The 19,660-nt window shown below is 42.8% G+C and overlaps 1 protein-coding gene across 1 annotated transcript in view; it reads right to left on the reverse strand.

The window, feature by feature from the left end:
• Positions 1-6,458: 6,458 nt before the first annotated feature.
• Positions 6,459-19,660, reverse strand: part of fer (fer (fps/fes related) tyrosine kinase) — a 129,624-nt gene continuing 116,422 nt past the window's right edge. The window contains exons 18-19 of the mRNA XM_055633230.1: positions 19,522-19,644; positions 6,459-13,355 (exon numbers count right to left, since the gene is read on the reverse strand). Of these exons, the coding sequence (XP_055489205.1) occupies positions 13,216-13,355; positions 19,522-19,644 (263 nt within the window). The 3' untranslated portion in view covers positions 6,459-13,215. The remainder of the gene's footprint in view (positions 13,356-19,521; positions 19,645-19,660) is intronic.

Consider the following 19,660-nt stretch of genomic DNA (forward strand, 5'->3'; position numbering starts at 1 on the left):
TGATAAAATAGGCCAAAGTCAGCATGGTTTTGTGAAGGGGAGGAATCTGGTGGAATTCTTTGAAGAAGTAAATAGCAGGACAGACAATGGAGAGTCAGTGGATGTTTGTTGTTTACCTAGTTTAGTAGAAAGCCTTTGATAAGGTGCCATACATGAGTCTGCTAAGGAAGATGGGAGCCCATGGTATCAAAGGGCAGATACTAGCATGGATAGCAGGTTGACTGGATGGCAGAAGGCAGAGTGGCAACAAAAACAAAAAACAGGAAGGCAGATTATTATCTAAATGGCGTCAAGTTGGGAAAAGGGGAAGTACAACGGGATCTGGGGGTCCTTGTACATCAGTCTATGAAAGTAAGCATGCAGGTACAGTTGGCAGTGAAGAAAGCGAATGGCATGTTGGCCTTTATAACAAGAGGAATCGAATATAGGAACAAAGAGGTCCTTCTGCAGTTGTACAGAACCCTAGTGAGACCACACCTGGAGTATTGTGTGCAGTTTTGGTCCCCTAATTTGAGGAAGGACATTCTTGCTATTGAGGGAGTGCAGCGTAGGTTTACAAGGTTACTTCCCGGGATGGCGGAACTGTCATATGCTGAGAGAATGGAGCGGCTGGGCTTGTACACTCTGGAGTTTAGAAGGATGAGCGGGGATCTCATTGAAATATATAAGATTGTTAAGGGCTTGGACACGCTAGAGGCAGGAAACATGTTCCCGATGTTGGGGGAGTCCAGAACCAGGGGCCACATTTTAAAAATCAGGAGTAAGCTATTTAGAACGGAGACGAGGAAACACTTTTTCTCACAGAGAGTGGTGAGTCTGTGGAATTCTCTGCCTCAGAGGGCAGTGGAGGCAAGTTCTCTGGATGCTTTCAAGAGAGAGCTAGATAGGGGTCTTAAAGATAGCAGTGTCAAGGGATATGGTGAGAAGGCAGGAACGGGGTACTGATTGGGAGTGATCAGCCATGATTACATTGAATGGCGTTCCTGGCTTGAACGGCCAAATGGCCTACTCCTGTACCTATTGTCTATTGTCTAACAAAGGGGGCTTTTTCTGGTTGGCTGCCATTGATTAGTAGAATTCCACAGGGGACGGTGCTGAGCCATTATTCATGTTGTACATTAATGATTTGGATGAGGGTGTTGGAGGCTTTGTGGCCAAGTTTACAGATGATCCGAAAATTGGTGGAGGGGCAGATAGTGTAGAGAAAGCACGGACTTTGCAGAAGGACGGACAGATTGAGAGAGTGGGCAGATATGTGGCAGATGGAATACAGTGTAGAAAAGTGTGGAATCATGCATTTTAGTAGCAGGAATAGACGTCTAAAGGGGGAGAGAATCCAGAAATCGGAAGTGCAAAGGGACTTGGGAGTGCTGGTGCAGGACTCCCAAAAAGGGCATTTGCAAAACAAATCGGTAGTAAGGAAGGTAGTAAGGCAAATGCAATATTAGCATTTATTTCAAGTAGAATAGAATACAAAAACAGCGACGTAAGAAGGTTAAATTGTTGGGTATTAATGGTGGAGTAGCAAGATGGATACATCAGTGGCTGAATGGGAGATGCCAGAGTAATGGTGGATGGTTGTTTGTCAGGTTGGAGGCTGGTGACTAGTGGGGTGTCACAGGGATCTGTGTTGGGTCCACTGTTGTTTGTCATGTACATCAATGATCTGGATGATGGTGTGGTAAATTGGATTAGTAAGTATGCAGATGATACTATGATAGGTGGTGTTGTGGATAATGAAGTAGATTTTACGACTTTAGGGCCGAATGTCTACAGAGAGATTTAGGCCATTTGGAAGAGTGGGCTGAAAGATGGCAGATGGAGTTTAATGCTGATAAGTGTGAGGTGCTACAACTTGGCAGGACAAATCAAAATAGGACGTGCATGGTAAATGGTAGTGAATTGAGGAATGCAGTTGAACAGAGGGATCTAGGAATAACTGTGCACAGTTCCCTGAAGGTGGAATCTCTTGTAGACAGGGTGGTAAAGAAAGCTTTTGGTGTGCTGTCCTTTATAAATCAGAGCATTGAGTATAGAAGTTGGGATGTAATGTTAAAATTGTACAAGGCATTGGTGAGGCCAATTCTGGAGTATGGTGTACAATTACAACGTCTCCTAATTATAGGAAGGATGTCAACAAAATAGAGAGTACGGAGGAGATTTACTAGAATGTTGCCTGGGTTTCAGCAACTAAGTTACAGAGAAAGGTTGAACAAGTTAGGTCTTTATTCTTTGGAGCGCAGAAGGTTAAGGGGGGACTTGATAGAGGTCTTTAAAATGATGAGAGGGATAGACAGAGTTGATGTGGATAAGCTTTTCCCACTGAGAGTAGGGAAGATTCAAACAAGGGGACATGATTTGAGAATTAAGGGACAGAAGTTTAGGGGTAACATGAGGGGGAACTTCTTTACTCGGAGAGTGGTAGCTGTGTGGAATGAACTTCCAGTGAAGGTGGTGGAGGCAGGTTCGTTTTTATCATTTAAAAATAAATTGGATAGTTATATGGATGGGAAGGGAATGGAGGGTTATGGTCTGAGCGCAGGTATATGGGACTAGGGGAGATTATGTGTTCGGCACGGACTAGAAGGGTCGAGATGGCCTGTTTCCGTGCTGTAATTATTATATGGTTATATGGTAATGCTGAGGTTCTATAAGGTGCTGGTCAAGCCGCATTTGGAGTATTGTGAGCAATTTTGGATACCATATCTGAGGATGTTTTGGCTCTGGAGAGGGTCCAGAGTAGACATACAAGAATAATCCCAGAGAGTTAACATATGTTCAGCGTTTGACGGCACTGGGCCGAAACTCGCTGGAGTTTAGAAGGATGAGGGGACACCTCATTGAAACTTACTGAATAGTGAAAGGCTTCGATAGAGTTTCCACTAGTGGAAGTTTCTTGGACCAGAGGTCATACTCAGAATTAAAGGACATTTCTTAGGGAAGGAGACGAGGAAGAATTTCTTTACTCAGGGGATGGTGAATCTGTGGAATTCTTTGCCACAGAAGGATGTGGAGGTCGTTAATGGATATTTTAAAGGCAGTGATAGATTCTAGATTACTACAGGCGTCAAGGGATATGGATATTTTAATCAGGCCATGATGATAGATTCTAGATTACACCTACAGAGAGAATAGTCAAGGGATATGGGGATATGCTCTGCAAGACAGCATAATCAATGGTACCATAAATGGGAATATTGCATTATTCTTAGTTATCGTATTACAAGATAGATACAGCCATTTATGATTTGATTGGGTCAAACGGCCGTTTCTGCAGCCATACTTGAAACACATGGACCGAATGGCCTCCAACATTGTGATGGAAGGCTTATCTCTCCATCACTCTTTCAGAGAAAGTCAGGCGAGGCGATTGTCCCAGATTAAAGAATAGGTTTGGTAGGGAACTATTCCAGGTAGTGATAGGCCCCGCTGCTCTGCAAGACAGCGTAATCAATGACCTCCTTTTGTACCATAAATAATTCATGAATATTGTATTATTCTTAGATTATCGTATTATCCTTTTGGATTACATTAAATGAGCTATTCTTCTGGACCACCTTATTGCCTCAAAAGGAAAATAATAACATTTACAGTTAATCCTAATCAAGATCAGGCTAATTGGCCTGTAATCAATTATTCCTTCTTTCTCCTTTTATGACAATGGTACAAAATTAGCGATCCATATTGTTGCCTCCCATGAAAAAACATGCAAATTATTCATTTGAAAACTGCAATCAAAAGACCTGCTGCCACATGTATGTTTTCTTTTTGATCCGCATCTTTATCTATTTCCACTTTGTTAATAAAAATATCGGGACCAACTTGGATCTACAATATTTCATATTGCTTTCTAATTACCTTTTTAGCTTGAACAGGGCTCCACGGTGGCTCATTGGCAGAGTTGTTGCTTTAGTCCCAGAGACACGGGTTTGATCCTGACTGCGGGTGCTGTCTGTACATTCTCCGTGACCTCCGTGGGTTTTACCCCGGTTTCCTCCCACTCTTTGTAGTTAGCTTGGGTAAAGCTGTAAATCGTCACTAGTGCGTAGGGTATATTTACTGTGCAGGATCGCTGGTTGGCGTGGGCTGAAGGGCCTGTTGCCACACCGTATCTCTAAACTAAACACACCTTCTACTCTCCTGGAGTACTCCTCTCCGCAGTATCGAGTTCTCCGTATCTGACTAAAACATTATCACCTCATATGGACCTAGAATTGAGAATTGCTCTTCTATTCTGTAGGTTGATCTTTATCCGTCTTGAAACCACAATCATTTCCCTTTAAAATAGTTGTTTTTGAATCGATCTTTGCTCTCACTACTCACAAATATCAATGTTGTCTTTGAATGAAACTTTGTTTCAAAGAGAACAAGATGCCTGCATCACCGGCACTCAAATACACCTGGACCCATTTCCGACATTTCCGTACCATTTCTTGACCTCACTATCTCCGTCACTTGTGAAAGACTCCTGATCGACATCCACTATAAACCCACTGACTCCCTTGGCTATCTGGACTACACTTCTTCCCACCCTGCTTCCTGTAAGGACTCCATCCCCTACTCCCAATTCCTCCGTCTACGCCGCATCTGCACCCAGGATGAGGTGTTCCACACCAGGGCATCGGAGATGTCCTCATTCTTCAGGGAACAGGGGTTTCCCTCTTCTACCATAGATGAGGCTCTCACCAGGGTCTCTTCTATACCCCGTGACTCTACTCTCACTCTCCATCCCCCCCCACTCGTGACAAGGGCAAAGTCCCCCTTGTCCTCACCTTCCGTCATGTACAACAAATAATCCCCCGTCATTTTCACCACCTCCAACGTGACCCCACAACTCGCCACATCTTCCCATCTCCTCACCTGTCAGCTTTCCACAGAGACCACTCCCTCCGTAACTCCCTGGTCAATTTGTCCCTTCCCACCCGAACCACCTGGCACTTTCCCTTGCAAGCGCAAGAAATGCCACACTTGTCGCTTTTCCTCCCCCCTTGACTCCATTCAAGGACCCAAGCAGTCTTTCCAGGTGAGGCAGAGGTTCACCTGCATCTCCTCCAACCTCATCTATTGCATCCGCTGCTTTAGATGTCAGCTGATCTACATCGGTGAGACCAAGCATAGGCTTGGCTATCACTTCGCCGAACACCTCCGCTCGGTTCGCAATAACCAACCTGATCTCCCGGTGGCTCAGCACTTCAACTCCCCCTCATTCCGAATCCGACCTTTCTGGCCTGGGCCTCCTCCATGGCCAGAGTGAGTCCCACCGTAAATTGTAGGAGCAGCGCCCCATATTTTGCTTGGGCAGTTTACACCCCAGCGGTATGAACATTGACTTCCCTAATTTCAGGTAGTCCCTGCTTCCTCCTCCCCTTCTCAGCTCTCCCTCAGCCCACTGGCTCCACCTCTTCCTTTCTTCTTCCCACCCTCACATCGGTCTGTAAAGGGTATCGGCCCGAAATGTTGCCTATTTCCTTCGCTCCATAGATCCTGCCTCACCCGCTGAGTTTCTCCAGAATTTTTGTCTGCGTATCATTGATCTCTTTGAAGTGACGTGTGTGAGTGGAACCTGCTGCCAGGAATGGTGGTGGCAGCAGTTTTGATAGTGGCATTTAAGAGGCTTTTGAATAGGTAAATGGGTATTCAGGAAATGGAAGGCTATAGAACATGCACAAGCAGATGTGATTAGTTTAACTTGGCATCATGTTCGACGCTGACATTGTTAGTCAAGAGATCCTATCCTGTGCTGTAGCGTTTGATGTTCTATAAACTCCAACCTCCCAGCAGTGAATTTATAAACATTATTTTGGTTCTGTTCAATCCAAAAGATTTAGTTTCCCTTTAAGAATGTGATCTGTGCTCAACTTGTAATCAATATTGCAAACCTGACCATTCTGCTTTTAATCCCTTCTCCGTTCAAAATGTTGTCAGAGGAAATCAGTAACCCCCCCGATTCAAACAAGGAAGGTGAGGTGAGGGGCGCAGCAGTTCTCACATGATCTTGCTCTTTATTAGTATCACTTCTAAATAAAGATAAGCCCAATGGTCCTGGACGTACCCAGGCAATACTAAGTCCAACGCATGATGGATTAGCTCTGGAAAATAGCCGTTATTGGGCTGGCCCATTTCCTCATTTAAGTCTAGCTTTCCATTGATGGCATTTAATATGCAAATTGTCATATTTTCTGTTGGCTGAAGCCAGTGTTGTGTTCAGAATGTTTTAAAGTCAAAGAGACTATTACAATTAAATTGTAAATAAACATGGACTTCTCCCTTACCCATGTCAATCTGAATTCTAAATTGCATACCAAGAAATATCTTTTCCATTCCATTACATCAGTAATGACTGGCAAAATGGATCAGTTGAAGAACTGGTGTGAAATAAATAGTAATGTACAAGAGTCGGGACTAATAATGTCCTTTGCAATTTTCCAATATTGTTTTTTTAAACATCCCACGATCAATACAGAGTCTCCATTCTGTTTATTAAGGGATTACATAAATATCAACAGACTTATTAGTGGTATTTGGTCTAAAATGACACAGAAACAGTTCAGGAACAAGTTTGCAATTCACAATAGCATAGAATTCAGAGAATATAACATGTCATTTCAAAATCCCTGTAAATTCACTGTAAAAACAAAAATACAAAATAAATAAATGTTACGTCATAGGACTGTGTTTAAAAAAGGTATAAAAGACATGTTTCTGTTTGGTATTTCGAATGTGACTCCCCAATGGACAAATCAAAAAATTCATTTAATTGTTCTGGGGTAGAAATATTATACATCCTCAAAAATAAGACTCATTTCAAAGCAACATTGACAGAAAGTTTAAAATATTTTGATGAATTACATAGTTCCAGTGTTGAAAGTCTGCTTTACTTTCTTTGCAAAGATAGAACCTTAATGTTAGAAAAAGAAAAGGTGCATTTTTAAAAAATATATATAATTCTGGTCTTTATTATGGCACCAAATGAAATTGCATTGGAGCTTTTGAAAAGCACAAGATGATTTGCTGTTTGTCATTATTCTTGGCAACAATTATATTAAATGGCAGAAAATATAATTTGGTTAGTATAAAGGAAATATATATGGCACACAGAAAAGTGAAGGGTTATAGCCACTGGGCTATAACCAGTGTGAAAGCTCACAACAATGGGACATGAGGCAAGTTAGATCTTTACCTTAAAACACTGACTTTAAAAGTAACCAAACATTCTGCATTTGTATATAGTCACAATAACATTATAGCATTGGGGCGTGTGCATCATAGTTTTCTTAGAAGGAGTGCAATAAAGAAGGTAAAAATTGATGGGGCATTTCAAACTTTAAAAAAAGGATAGCTGGAAATTTGAAAGAAAAACAGAAATGCAGGAACTACTCAGCAGGTAATGCAATAGTTTTGTAGATAGTAACAGAGTTAATGGTTGGGTAAATATTTTCCTCAATGGATGCTGAGCATCCCAGTTGTTTTTATTATTATGGGCTTGTGAAAACTAGAATGAAGGTTCAAACGATCAAAATCCATAGGTATAGCAATAAAAGAATAGTTAACTCCCATTCATCCAAATTTGAATTCAATCTTTGACCCAATGCTGCAAAGCCAGTTTATTCATTCTTATACAAATTGGACAAGTGACTAAAATATTCAGAGGTCTGGGCATCAAAATATTATGATAAGAGGACTGCACGATGCATACCACCTCCCTAATGTTTTTCTATTGTTTGCATTTACCAATTGAATGTTAAAATCTTACTACTTCACAGACTGAACAGTTTCTGAACAACTTCAGTTTGTATCTCTATTATGAGTTCCTTTCAAAGGACAGTTGCTACTGCAAGTCTCCTAAAGAGGCCCAATTTCAGAGGGTTTTAATCTCGTAGAGGGTGAAAAATAGCTTTTTGTGGCAGTGAAAAAGCCACCTTAATTTCAAAACACACCAATGATTTCATTATGCACTTATTTTCCTCTAAATGGAAATTTAACTGCAATTAATTTAGGTATGTACTGTTTTAATAATTTTCATTCATGTCTAGAAAATGCTATTGATGTTTAATGTGATTATATGACATTTTCTCTTGAAGTTAATGCATATTTTAGGACTTTGTGGGCACAGCACAAACAACATTGTCCATAAAATCGAAGCCCCAATGTATGGGATTACTGACTTTACTGTGATTACAAAATTGATAACAGTAGTGCGATTTTTGAGGAAAACAAAACTCCACTGAGCACCAAGATCAACTGTTTAAAAATACTGACAATTCTGTAAACACTTTTTTTCCTGCACTGACCCCTTTACTGGGGAATTTGCCAAGCAAGTCTAGTGAGGCTAAATGGGTGAAGGTGAGGAACAAGAAAGGAATGATCATCTTGTTGGGGGTGTACTACAGACCCCCGAATCAATGGGAATTAGAAGAACAAATGTGCCGGGAGATTGCAGACAGCTGCAGGCTAAAAAGGTTGTTGTAGTAGGGGATTTTAACTTTCCCAATATAGACTGGGAAAATCATAGCGTGAAGGGTTCAGATGGGGTGCAATTCCTCAAAAGTGTTCAGGAGAGTTTTCTTGAGCAGTATGTGGAGGCCCCCCACATGTGAGAGGGCAACGCTGGATCTAGTATTGGGAAATTGGGAAGGGCAAGTTAATGAAGTGTGTGTGGAGGAGCCTTTTGGGGTCAGTGACCACAGTTCAATTCGTTTTAAGATAAGTTATAGATAGGGACGGGACAGGGTCCACGTTTAAAATGCTCATCTGGGGGAAAGGCCAACTTTGAGGGTGTGAGAGAAGGTCTTGTTCAAGTTGACAGGAGCAGGTTATTTGAGGGGAAAGGAACATCGGCCAAGTGTGATGTTTTTAAAAGGGTGCTGACGAAAGCTCAGGATGTGTACGTTCCCGTTAGAGTAAAGGGCAAGGCAGGCAAACGTAAGGAAGCTTGGCTGAAGACGTTCATCAAAAACAAGAAGGATGCATGGGACAGGTATACGCAGCTGGAATCAAGTGCATCCCTGGAGGAGTTTCGGGAACTAAGGAATAAACTAAAAAAGGAAATTTGAAGTGCAAAAAGGAGCCAGGAGATAGCTCTGGAGGGTAGCATTAAGGACAATCCCAAAATATTTTATAAATACATAAGGGGGAAAAGGGTAACTAGAGAGAGAGTGGGACCCCTCAGGAAACAAAGTGGTCACCTGTGTGGAGTCACAGGAGATGGGCAAGGTCCTAAATGAGTATTTCTCCTCTGAATTTACCGAGGGGAAAGACAGTAGGACGGAGGAGATTGGAGCTGTCACTGGAAGTGTCTTGAGGCCAGTCAGGGTTACAGTCGAAGAAGTACTGAAGGTACTGTCGTGTTTGATGGTAGACAAATCCCCAGGGCCTGATCAGATATATCCGAGGATATTGCGGGAAAATAGAGAGGAAATTGCGGGAGCCCTGGTTGAAATTTACAAGTCGTCCTTAAATGCAGGAGAGGTGGTGGAAGACTGGAGAGTGGCAAATGTTGTACCTCTTTTCAAGAAAAGCTGCAGGGAAAATGTTGGGAACTATAGGGCCAATAAGCTCAACATCTATAGCTGGAAAGTTACCAAACAGTATTCTGAGGGATAGGTTATACAGGTATTTGGATGGGCAAGGGCTGATTAGGGATAGTCAGCATGGTTTTGTACGTGGGAGGTCGTGTCTCACAAATCTGATTAATTTTTTTGAAGACATGAGCAAAAAGGTCGATGAGGGCAGAGCTGTAGATGTTGTTTACATGGATTTCAGTAAGCTGTTTGACAAGGTTCCACATGGTAGGCTGCCCTGGAAGGTTAGATTGCATGGGATCCAAGGAGAGATAGCTGAATGGATAGCAAATTGGCTCCATGGAAGGAAGCAGAGGGTGATGGTGGAAGGTTGCTTCTAGGACCGGAGGCCTGTGACTAGTGGTGTGCCTCAGGGTTCGGTGCTGGGCCCGTTACTGTTTGTCATCTACATCAATGATTTGGATGAGAACATACAGGGCAAGATTAACAAGTTTGCTGATACAAAAGTGAGCGGTTTTGCAGACAGTGAAGATGGTTGTGAAAGATTGCAGCAGGATCTGGATCAATTAGCCAGGTGGGCAGAATTTAATACAGAGAAATGTGTTGTTGCTTTTTGGGACGTCAAACAAAGGCAGGACCTGCACAGTAAATGGTAGGCCTCTGGGTAGTGTTGTAGAGCATTGGGATATAGGTGTACACGTACATGGTTCCTTGAAGGTTGAGTCGCAGGTAGATAAGGTGGTCAAAAAGGCTTTTGGCACTTTGGCCTTCATCAGTCAGAGTATTGAGTATAGAAGTTGGGAAGTCATGTTGCAGTTGTATAAGACGTTGGTGAGACCACATTTAGAATATTGTGTTCAGTTCTGGGCACCATGTTATGGGAAAGATATTGTCAAGCCTGAAAGGGTTCAGAAAAGATTTACGAGAATGTAGCCTGGACTAGAGGATGTGAGTTATAGAGAGAGGTTGAGTAGGCTGGGTCTCTATTCCATGGAGCGCAGGAGGATGAGGGGTGATCTTATAGAGGTATACAAAATCACGAGAGGAATAGATCGGGTTGATGCACAGTCTCTTGCCCAGAGTAGGAGAATCGAGGACCAGAGGACATAGATTCAAGGTGAAGGGGGAAAGATTTAATAGGAATCCGAAGGGTAACTTTTTCCACACAAAGGGTGGTGGGTGTATGGAACATGCTGCCAGAGGAGGTAGTTGAGGCTGGGACTATCCCATCGTTTAAGAAACAGACAGGTACATGGATAGGACAGGTTTGGAGGTATATGGATCAAGTGCAGGCAAGTGGGACTAGTGAAGCTGGGACATTGTTGGTCGGTGTGGGTGAGTTGGGCCAAAGGGCCTGTTTCAACACTGTAACACTCTACGACATTAATTTTTCATGTGCAAAGCTAAGTTTGCCTTGGAAACAGTGCAATGAAGGCAAGTAAATATTTACCAAGTGGAAGTCTTGGGGTATAAATGTAAACTTCACTCTTTTTAAAACAAAAGCCCTTATATTGGATTAGTTAATAAACTTCAAATAATATCAGTAGCTGTTAAATAACAATGTTACAAAAATTCAATAAATGCTGCACAAAGTACTCAAAATATACTTAGTACAGCTTATTTAGATTCTATTCAGTAATTCCACAGAATCTGAAACCATAAAATTCCTATATATCGTACTGATGTTTACAAGACAGGTTTAGTTTTAAAACAATTGTAAATCACATTATTTTTCACAAATTCCAAAATTCTCCAAAGACCAATATTGCCGAAAGACATAATTCAAACTGAAAGAAACATCAATTCATACTTGTAAACATGTTTGGAAAATAGAACAACAGAAATTTTAAACTGGCAAATTTGGAAGAATCACAAATGGTCCCATGATTTACTGTCCAGCTTTTCAAAGCGTTCTGTATGTGGTTGAACAGTAGAGCATTCAGTTTTATAGTTCAGTGAGTGAGATTTTTCAGAAGCGATAAAGGGAACTATCCTGTTCTCATGTCCAAGCACAAAGGACAAAATATTTTTTGCAAAATAATCATGCAAAAACAACACACTATTAGTGAAGCATACAGGGCCCATCAGAGGAGCTAAGTTATCATTGTTACACAAATTAATCTTTATTTCAGTAATATTTTCTGAAATATTTCCTTTACAACTGTGTGGAAGGAGTTCTGAAATTTTCCACCAGTTTTCAATATGGTCACAGCAAAGAAGAGATAAATTTTGAAAACTGCATTTGAAATTACCCTTAAAGAACTGTATCAGGCAATGAATGTGTGGTAAATGGGTTACGGTTTGAAACATAACAGCTTCCTTATCACCTAACCATGGTGAGAGGTGATGCCTATACAACAGCTGCAAAGATTCATATTGAAATAAAGCTTTGGTGGGACAGGATGTGATCTTTTCTATGCAAAAATCTCCAGCTGACTTGCTCATCTCAAGCCATACGCAAGTTAGTGCTGCCTAAACAACAAATAATGGTTTTGGAAATCTGTGTAAAGCAGCCGAAACATGCGTCCCCATCTGCAACAATGTGGGAAGTACAATTTAAATAATTAAATGTTATATCTTATCGCTAAAACATTGTTGCCAAGTGGTGTTTTGTTTTAATCCGCAACAAAGGGCCACAGACATTCAACTCTTTACCCACTGCATCATTTCCAACCTCGAATGATTATCAAAGTCAACAACTGCAGTTTTAATTTGGATTATTTTAGAACAGTTCCAAATTAGGAAACATTGCATTGCTCAAAGCAAGCTTTCTATACCGGTAATTCTTTTGAATAATTCATTATTAGCAATCGTTAATTCATATTCTGAGAAAACAGGAAAAGCAGTTAATACTCAAAGGGTTAACATTCAGCAGTGATACATAGATAGCAAAACAATATTGTCACTATTAAAGATTGGCAAAACGCCTAGTTTTGTTTAGAAATTTTCAAATCTTTTAAGTTTAGTGCAAGGTACCCTTGTAAGCGGTAAGATCAAAGATATCAAGACTGAAATAAATGAAAAAACAATTTTAACATTTGTTTAGAAGCCATAGGGACCTTGCACAGTTCAGAATTTCAGGATGCTGAGGTACATCATGGAAGGGTTTTCTTAATATTTGTATCATCTGGAACACCACAAATTATATGCAATGATAATCGATCACAACATGAGATTACTGCAAAGCCCTTTTACTGGGGGTCTCTGATTTAGATATGCAATCGAGTTATTTTTGTGCTTTTTATAGCAACATGGGTCTAAATATCCTGATCCAGGAATATTTTTCCTGTTAGAATGTTGTAAATTCTACAATACCAATTAAACATAGACCAGCTTGTACTTAGTTCCACAGAAAATCTCAACGTTGCATTTCAACAACAACCCACATGAATGCACCAAAGTCTCCCATGCTTTACTTACATTTTACAAGGAGATATTGTGAAAATATTTTGCAATTATCTCTTTTTTAATGGACTGGAAATGTATTTCTCCATAATGTACTTTACCATTATTTACAGGCCAGAATAACATGAAATAAATGATTATAAACTGTAAATAAATGATATGCTGGTGCAATATAAAATGTTTACATAATTTTAATTACAATATGTGGGAGGAAAATTGTTATTTCCTGATCTTTTTGCTTCACTTCTTGAATACTGAATTTTCTACAGTCAGCATTTACTCCATGCCACTACATTGCCTTCTTGATACCCAGGAGTTCTTTGTGTATATCACTGAAATTTGGTCTGTTTTCTGCTTTGTATTCCCAACATTTCAGCATTAAACTGTAGACGTCCTCTGGACACTTCTGCGGTGCTGACATCCTGTAACCTGAGCAAATTGTAAGGTATATTTTAAAATTTGCAATGCTCTCGGCACTTCCAAATTGTGCTACAAAGTCAACGCAAATATTGCAATTTAGGAGTGGGGGGGTAGTTCTCCTCTGTTTCATAATCAATGCTAGGATGGACACTCTTCCCCTTTCCAAAGAGCGTTTGTTCTCCATGGAGTGAAATGGAGGGCAGTGTTGGGGGGGGGGGGGATGTTGGCTGTCCAATAATTAGCAAGTGGGAAATAAATTAGACAACTTGTGCATATGTTTAATGTAGATACATCAATCCATAAAGTATTTTTGAGTGATATGAATCTGATTGAGGGAATGAATCAAAAAATGTATTACTGATGTTCAATTACTACAAATCGCCATAATTTTTCTAAATTTAAGGAACAACATCTCAAAATAATGTATCATCACCGGTCCGAAGCACTAAATATTGAATATAGCACTTGGATAAATAAACAGGAGACATAAGGAAAGGCAGATGATGATTTACAAAAAAAGCCACAAAGTGCTTGAGTAACTTAGCGGGTCAGGCAGCATCTCTGGAGAACATGGATAGCGACGTTTTGAGTCTGGACCCTTCTTCAGACTGATTGTAGTAATGGGGAGAAAGCTGGAAGAGAGGTTGGGGTGGGAAAAGGCTTGGCGAGTGATGGGCGAATACAGCTGAGGTGGGTTTTGTTTGGTAGAAGTTTGAACAAAGGTCAGTGATGAAAAGAAAAAAAGGCAGTGAGATAAGAGGCATGAAATGGGAAGCCAGAGGAAGGAATATGGGTGGAAAGAGAAACAGAGAAATGGGTGCGCAACAAGGTGGGTCACAGAGAAGTGGAGGAGCGAGGGACAGGGAGAGGGAGGTGTTTAAGGTTAGTTACCCAAAATTCAATGCTCATACTATTGAGTTGTAAGCTACCCAAACAGAATACGAGGTGCTGTTCCTCCAGTTTGCATGTGGCCTCACTCTGGCAATGGAGGAGGCCCTAGACAGAAAGGCAAGTATGAGAATGGGACGTGTGAGATTGCTCCTTGGCTCACTCATCAATTCCCACCCAAACCACCCCCTCCCCTATAACTGCAGGAGATTTAACATCTGTCCCTATACCTCCTCCTCCACATCCATCCACGGATCCCAGCAGCTCATCTACTGCATTTGGTTCTCCCAATGTGCCCTCCATCAGTGAGGCTAAAGGTAGAATAGGTGATTATTTTTTTTAATATATATAAAGGGAAACAAGTAGAGTAGCTATGGAAACTATGAGATTCAAAGAAGAGGAAGTACTGACACTTTTGAGAAATATAAAAGTGGATAAGTCTCCAGGTCCGGACAGGATATTCCCATGGACATTGATGGAAGTTAGTGTAGAAATAGCAGGGGCTATGACAGAATATTTGACAGAAATATTTCAAATGTCATTAGAAACGGGAATAGTGCCGGAGGATTGGCGTACTGCGCATGTTGTTCCATTGTTTAAAAAGGGGTCTAAGAGTAAACCTAGCAATTATAGACCTGTTAGTTTGACTTCAGTGGTGGGCAAATTAATGGAAAGGATACTTAGACATAATATATATAAGCATCTGGATAAACAGGATCTGATTAGGAACAGTCAACATGGATTTGTGCCTGGAAGGTCATGTTTGACTAATCTTCTTGAATTTTTTGAAGAGGTTACTCGGGAAATTGATGAGGGTAAAGCAGTGGATGTTGTATATATGGACTTCAGTAATGCCTTTGACAAGGTTCCTCACGGAAGGTTGGTTAAGAAGGTTCAATTGTTGGGTATTAATGGTGGAGTAGCAAGATGGATTCAACAGTGGCTGAATGGGAGATGCCAGAGAGTAATGGTGGATGGTTGTTTGTCAGGTTGGAGGCCAGTGACTAGTGGGGTGCCACAGGGATCTGTGTTGGGTCCACTGTTGTTTGTCATGTACATCAATGATCTGGATGATGGTGTGGTAAATTGGATTAGTAAGTATGCAGATGATACTAAGATAGGTGGGGTTGTGGATAATGAAGTAGATTTTCAAAGTCTACAGAGAGATTTATGCCAGTTGGAAGAGTGGGCTGAAAGATGGCAGATGGAGTTTAATGCTGATAAGTGTGAGGTGCTATATCTTGGCAGGACAAATCAAAATAGGACGTACATGGTAAATGGTAGGGAATTGAAGAATGCAGGTGAACAGAGGGATCTGGGAATAACTGTGCACAGTTCCCTGAAAGTGGAATCTCATGTAGATAGGGTGGTAAAGAAAGCTTTTGGTGTGCTGGCCTTTATAAATCAGAGCATTGAGTATAGAAGTTGAGATGTAATGTTAAAATTGTACAAGGCATTGGTGAGTCCAATTCTGCAGTATGGTGTACAATTTTGGTCGCCTAATTAAAGGAAGGATGTTAACAAAATAGAGAGTACAGAGGAGATTTACTAGAATGTTGCCTGGGTTTCAGCAACTAAGTTACAGAGAAAGGTTGAACAAGTTAGGGCTTTATTCTTTGGAGCGCAGAAGGTTAAGGGGGGACTTGATAGAGGTCTTTAAAATGATGAGAGGGATAGACAGAGTTGACGTGGATAAGCTTTTCCCACTGAGAGTAGGGAAGATTCAAACAAGGGGACATGACTTGAGAATTAAGGGACAGAAGTTTAGGGTTAACATGAGGGGGAAACTTCTTTACTCAGAGAGTGGTGGCTGTGTGGAATGAGCTTCCAGTGAACGTGGTGGAGGCAGGTTCGTTTTTATCATTTAAAAATAAATTGGATAGTTATATGGACGGGAAAGGAATGGAGGGTTATGGTCTGAGCGCAGGTATATGGGACTAGGGGAGAATACGTGTTCGGCATGGACTAGAAGGGTCGAGATGGCCTGTTTCCGTGCTGTAATTGTTATATGGTTATACACACGAGTCATTTGTAAGCACTCAATCATAATGTCTAAGTATTTATAATATTCAAAGTATATTTAACAACTGCAGGAATGACTGAATGAAACAAATTAATTAAGCCCGATACAGTTTCATATTTAGGAGCAACAGACAACATACCGTATTTCCCGGCAATGAAGACGCTATTTCTTACCCAAAAATAAGGCACGAAAATTTACCTGCGTCTTGGAGGTCGAAGGTTAGGTTGTTAGCCAAGAAAGATAGGCTTGGCTATCACTCAGTACAGCAACGTCAAGAACGGTGTTGCTGTACTGAGGGATAGTCACAATGCGGCGCTCCGGGCGCGGCGAGCCAGCGCATTGTGGACGGGGAGGGAAGTAGCTCGGGTGGCTGCGAGTTCATGTCAGCCGCTTCCTGCAAATTCTTAAAATTCCGACTGCCGCCGGGAGCAGGACATGGCCTCACTTGCTGCGCTGGGTGACACGGCATGGCATTCACTGCCCGGTCCCTGTCTTTCAAGAGCAAAGATCATAGAGCGGAGCAGGTCAGCGGGCGCTGGATAACAGGACAGCGGGCGGTAATGATAAAACCGAATTCAGTTAAAAATATAAGAAGATATTAAATTGGTTTCTGGGTTAGCTTACAGCTTATATTTAGTCTCAAATTAGGCCTGCCTCAGGTTGCGGTGTATTGAGATAATTCCAAGTGACAAGAGATGAAACTAGAGAAGGAGCTAGATTGATCTCTTTGATGTAAAATGCCTGGCACCAAATGTCCGATGTTTATGAGGGAGGAGGTGATGGGAGAGAGAAGCTGGATTGATCTAAGGGATTGTGACAAAATGCCTTTGATGTGATGCATTCTGTAGAAACCTTTATATTCCTGTACCTCTGACCATGACTAATGTCTGTGGAATGTGCTAGGGTGACAAAAAAACACTATATAATACGATGTAATTCTGTTGTTCAGGGAAGTGGATGAGGATGGTGGAGTGTCTGTAATTGCTCACTTGACTTAGAGTTCTCCCTCCCTTCCATCGGCTGATAATAAGTAAAGATTTGCACTGGTCTACCAAACAGTTTGTGTGTTGTCTGTTTATTAAGAAGCGAACCTGTTTAGTTGTTATAATAAGTAACTTTTTTTCAGTAGAGCTCACTCCTGTGTCAGCGCTAGTAACCTCACAGTCCCTTGATCGCGCTGACACAGGAGTAAGCTCCACCGCCCGCTGTCCTGTTATCCGTCGCCCGCTGGCCCACTCCGCCCTATGATCTTTGCTCTTGAGCTGGTCCCCTCACTGTCCGGTCGCGGCGGCCGCTCGCAGCCACCCGAGCTACTTCCCTCCTCGGCCACAATGTGGTGGCTCCGCGCACGGAGCGGCGCTGCAGCTGTGAGTGAGTTGCTGGCATGATCCCCGACCCCCTCTTTCTCAACGCTCCTGCCCGTGCTGACCCGGGCCAGACTCCCCACACGCTGTGAAAGGAACTCTCCGCCCAAAATTTTCAAAATTTAGCAACTCAAAATGGGGTACGTCTTTGACGCATGTGTGTCTTCATTGCCGGGAAATACAGTACAGGTGCACAACCTTTTATCCGAAAGCCTTGGGACCAGACACTTGTCGGATTTCGGACATTTTCGGATTTCAGAATGGAAGATTTTTAGCGTAGATTAGGTAGGTAGCGCGGGCGGCTTGAAAAGTCTGGAGCAGCTGCCTCCTCCCCGGAGACCGGGAGAATCATTGCATAAATGTTAGTCAGTTAGTTTGGAGGGATTTTATGTGGTGGTGGTGGTGTAGGGGTGAAGGGGGAAACTTTAATTCTTAGTCCCCTACCTACCTGGTCGGCGACTCCCAACCTCGCGGAGCTGGGGGCTCCGTCCGGCAGCGGGCGGCGCCGGTTGTAGCTCCGACCCCGGCAACTCTACCCCTGGCTGCGAGGCGCTCCAAATCCAGCGCGGCCCGCGGCCGCCGTTTATACTCCCAGCTCCGAGAATGTCGGGAGTCGGCGGCGTCGCAGCGCTGGGATACCAGCGGGGAGCGAGCAATGCCTTACCGGGTCGCCGTGCGGCAAGCTCCGGAGCGCTGTGGCCGCCTTCTTCCAACATTCGCGGAGCGTCGCTGGATTTGGAGCCGCGGAGCTGGGGGCTCCGTCCGGCCGCGGGCGGCGCCGGTTGGAGCTCCGACCCCGGCAACTCTACCCCTGGCTGCGCAGCTCCAAATCCAGCGACGCTCCGCGATGTTGTGTGTCGGCGGCCACAGCGCTCCGGAGCTTGCCGCACGGCGACCCGGTAAGGCATTGCCCGCACCCCGCTGGTATCCCAGCGCTGCGACGCCGCCGACTCCCGACATTCGCGGAGCTGGGGCGTCCGGCCACGGGCCGCGCTGGATTTGGAGCGCCTCGCAGCCAGGGGTAGAGTTGCCGGGGTCGGAGCTACAACCGGCGCCGCCCGCGGCCCCACCAGCCACAGCGCTGCGGAGCTTACTGCACAGCGACCCGGTAAGGCATTGACCGCTCCCCGCCTCTCCGACCAGGTAGGGGACTAAGAATTAAAGTTTACCCCTTCACCCCCCTTCACATAAAAGCCCTCCAAACTAACTGACTAACATTTAAGCAATGATTTACAGATGTTTAAGCGTCTCCCGGTCTCCAGGGAGGAGGCAGCCGCTACAGTAGTACAGACCTGGGTTGACCGTGGGTCGTTTTGGGTCAAGTTTGGCGCCAAACGCGAGCTTTGGTGCGCAGACGACATCTGGAAAAAATGGCCGGTTTTCGGAGCTTTTCGGTTTCTGGAACACCGGATAAAAGGTTGTGCACCTGTACTTGCCTTACAGCTCCAGAGACCCAGGTTTGGTCTTCACTTTGGTTCTAAGCGGCAGAATTTGGACATTCTCTTCCTGACCATGGGTTTCCTTCAACACGCCAAAGATATGGCAGCCATATAAGTTTCCAATTAATTGTGGGGAAGAGGGAAAATGCAACAATGGGTATGTGAGAGAGAGATAAGAGATACTATACAAAGAAGTAATAAGAAGGGGGATGATCCCTTGGGAGATGGCATGACCCCAATTAGTCAAAGATGTTGGTTTAAGTATAAATAAGAATTCAGAGCTTGGAAAGTATTTTACTGCAGCCTATAGGGGAAGAAAAGTTATTTTTTTTAAACTTACATTGCACACAATTTACAGGAAAATAAAAAGAAGAAACACAGCCGGTTTATTGCTTGTCATGGATTTTATGCAAAGTTGATCCCCATTATTAATGTTTTGAAGTTGATGTTCTTAATTTTACCTTTTTCAACCTGCTCTCGTGCCTGTTGATTGGTCATTCCAGGATATGGACATACGCCCATGCTAAATGTCTCCCATAAGAGTATCCCAAAGCTCCAGACATCACTCTCTGAACTGTATCGTCCTGTAACAGAACATCA

Source organism: Leucoraja erinacea, chromosome 3 (assembly GCF_028641065.1).
Source record: "Leucoraja erinacea ecotype New England chromosome 3, Leri_hhj_1, whole genome shotgun sequence".
In the NCBI taxonomy this organism is placed as follows: Eukaryota; Metazoa; Chordata; class Chondrichthyes; order Rajiformes; family Rajidae; genus Leucoraja; species Leucoraja erinaceus.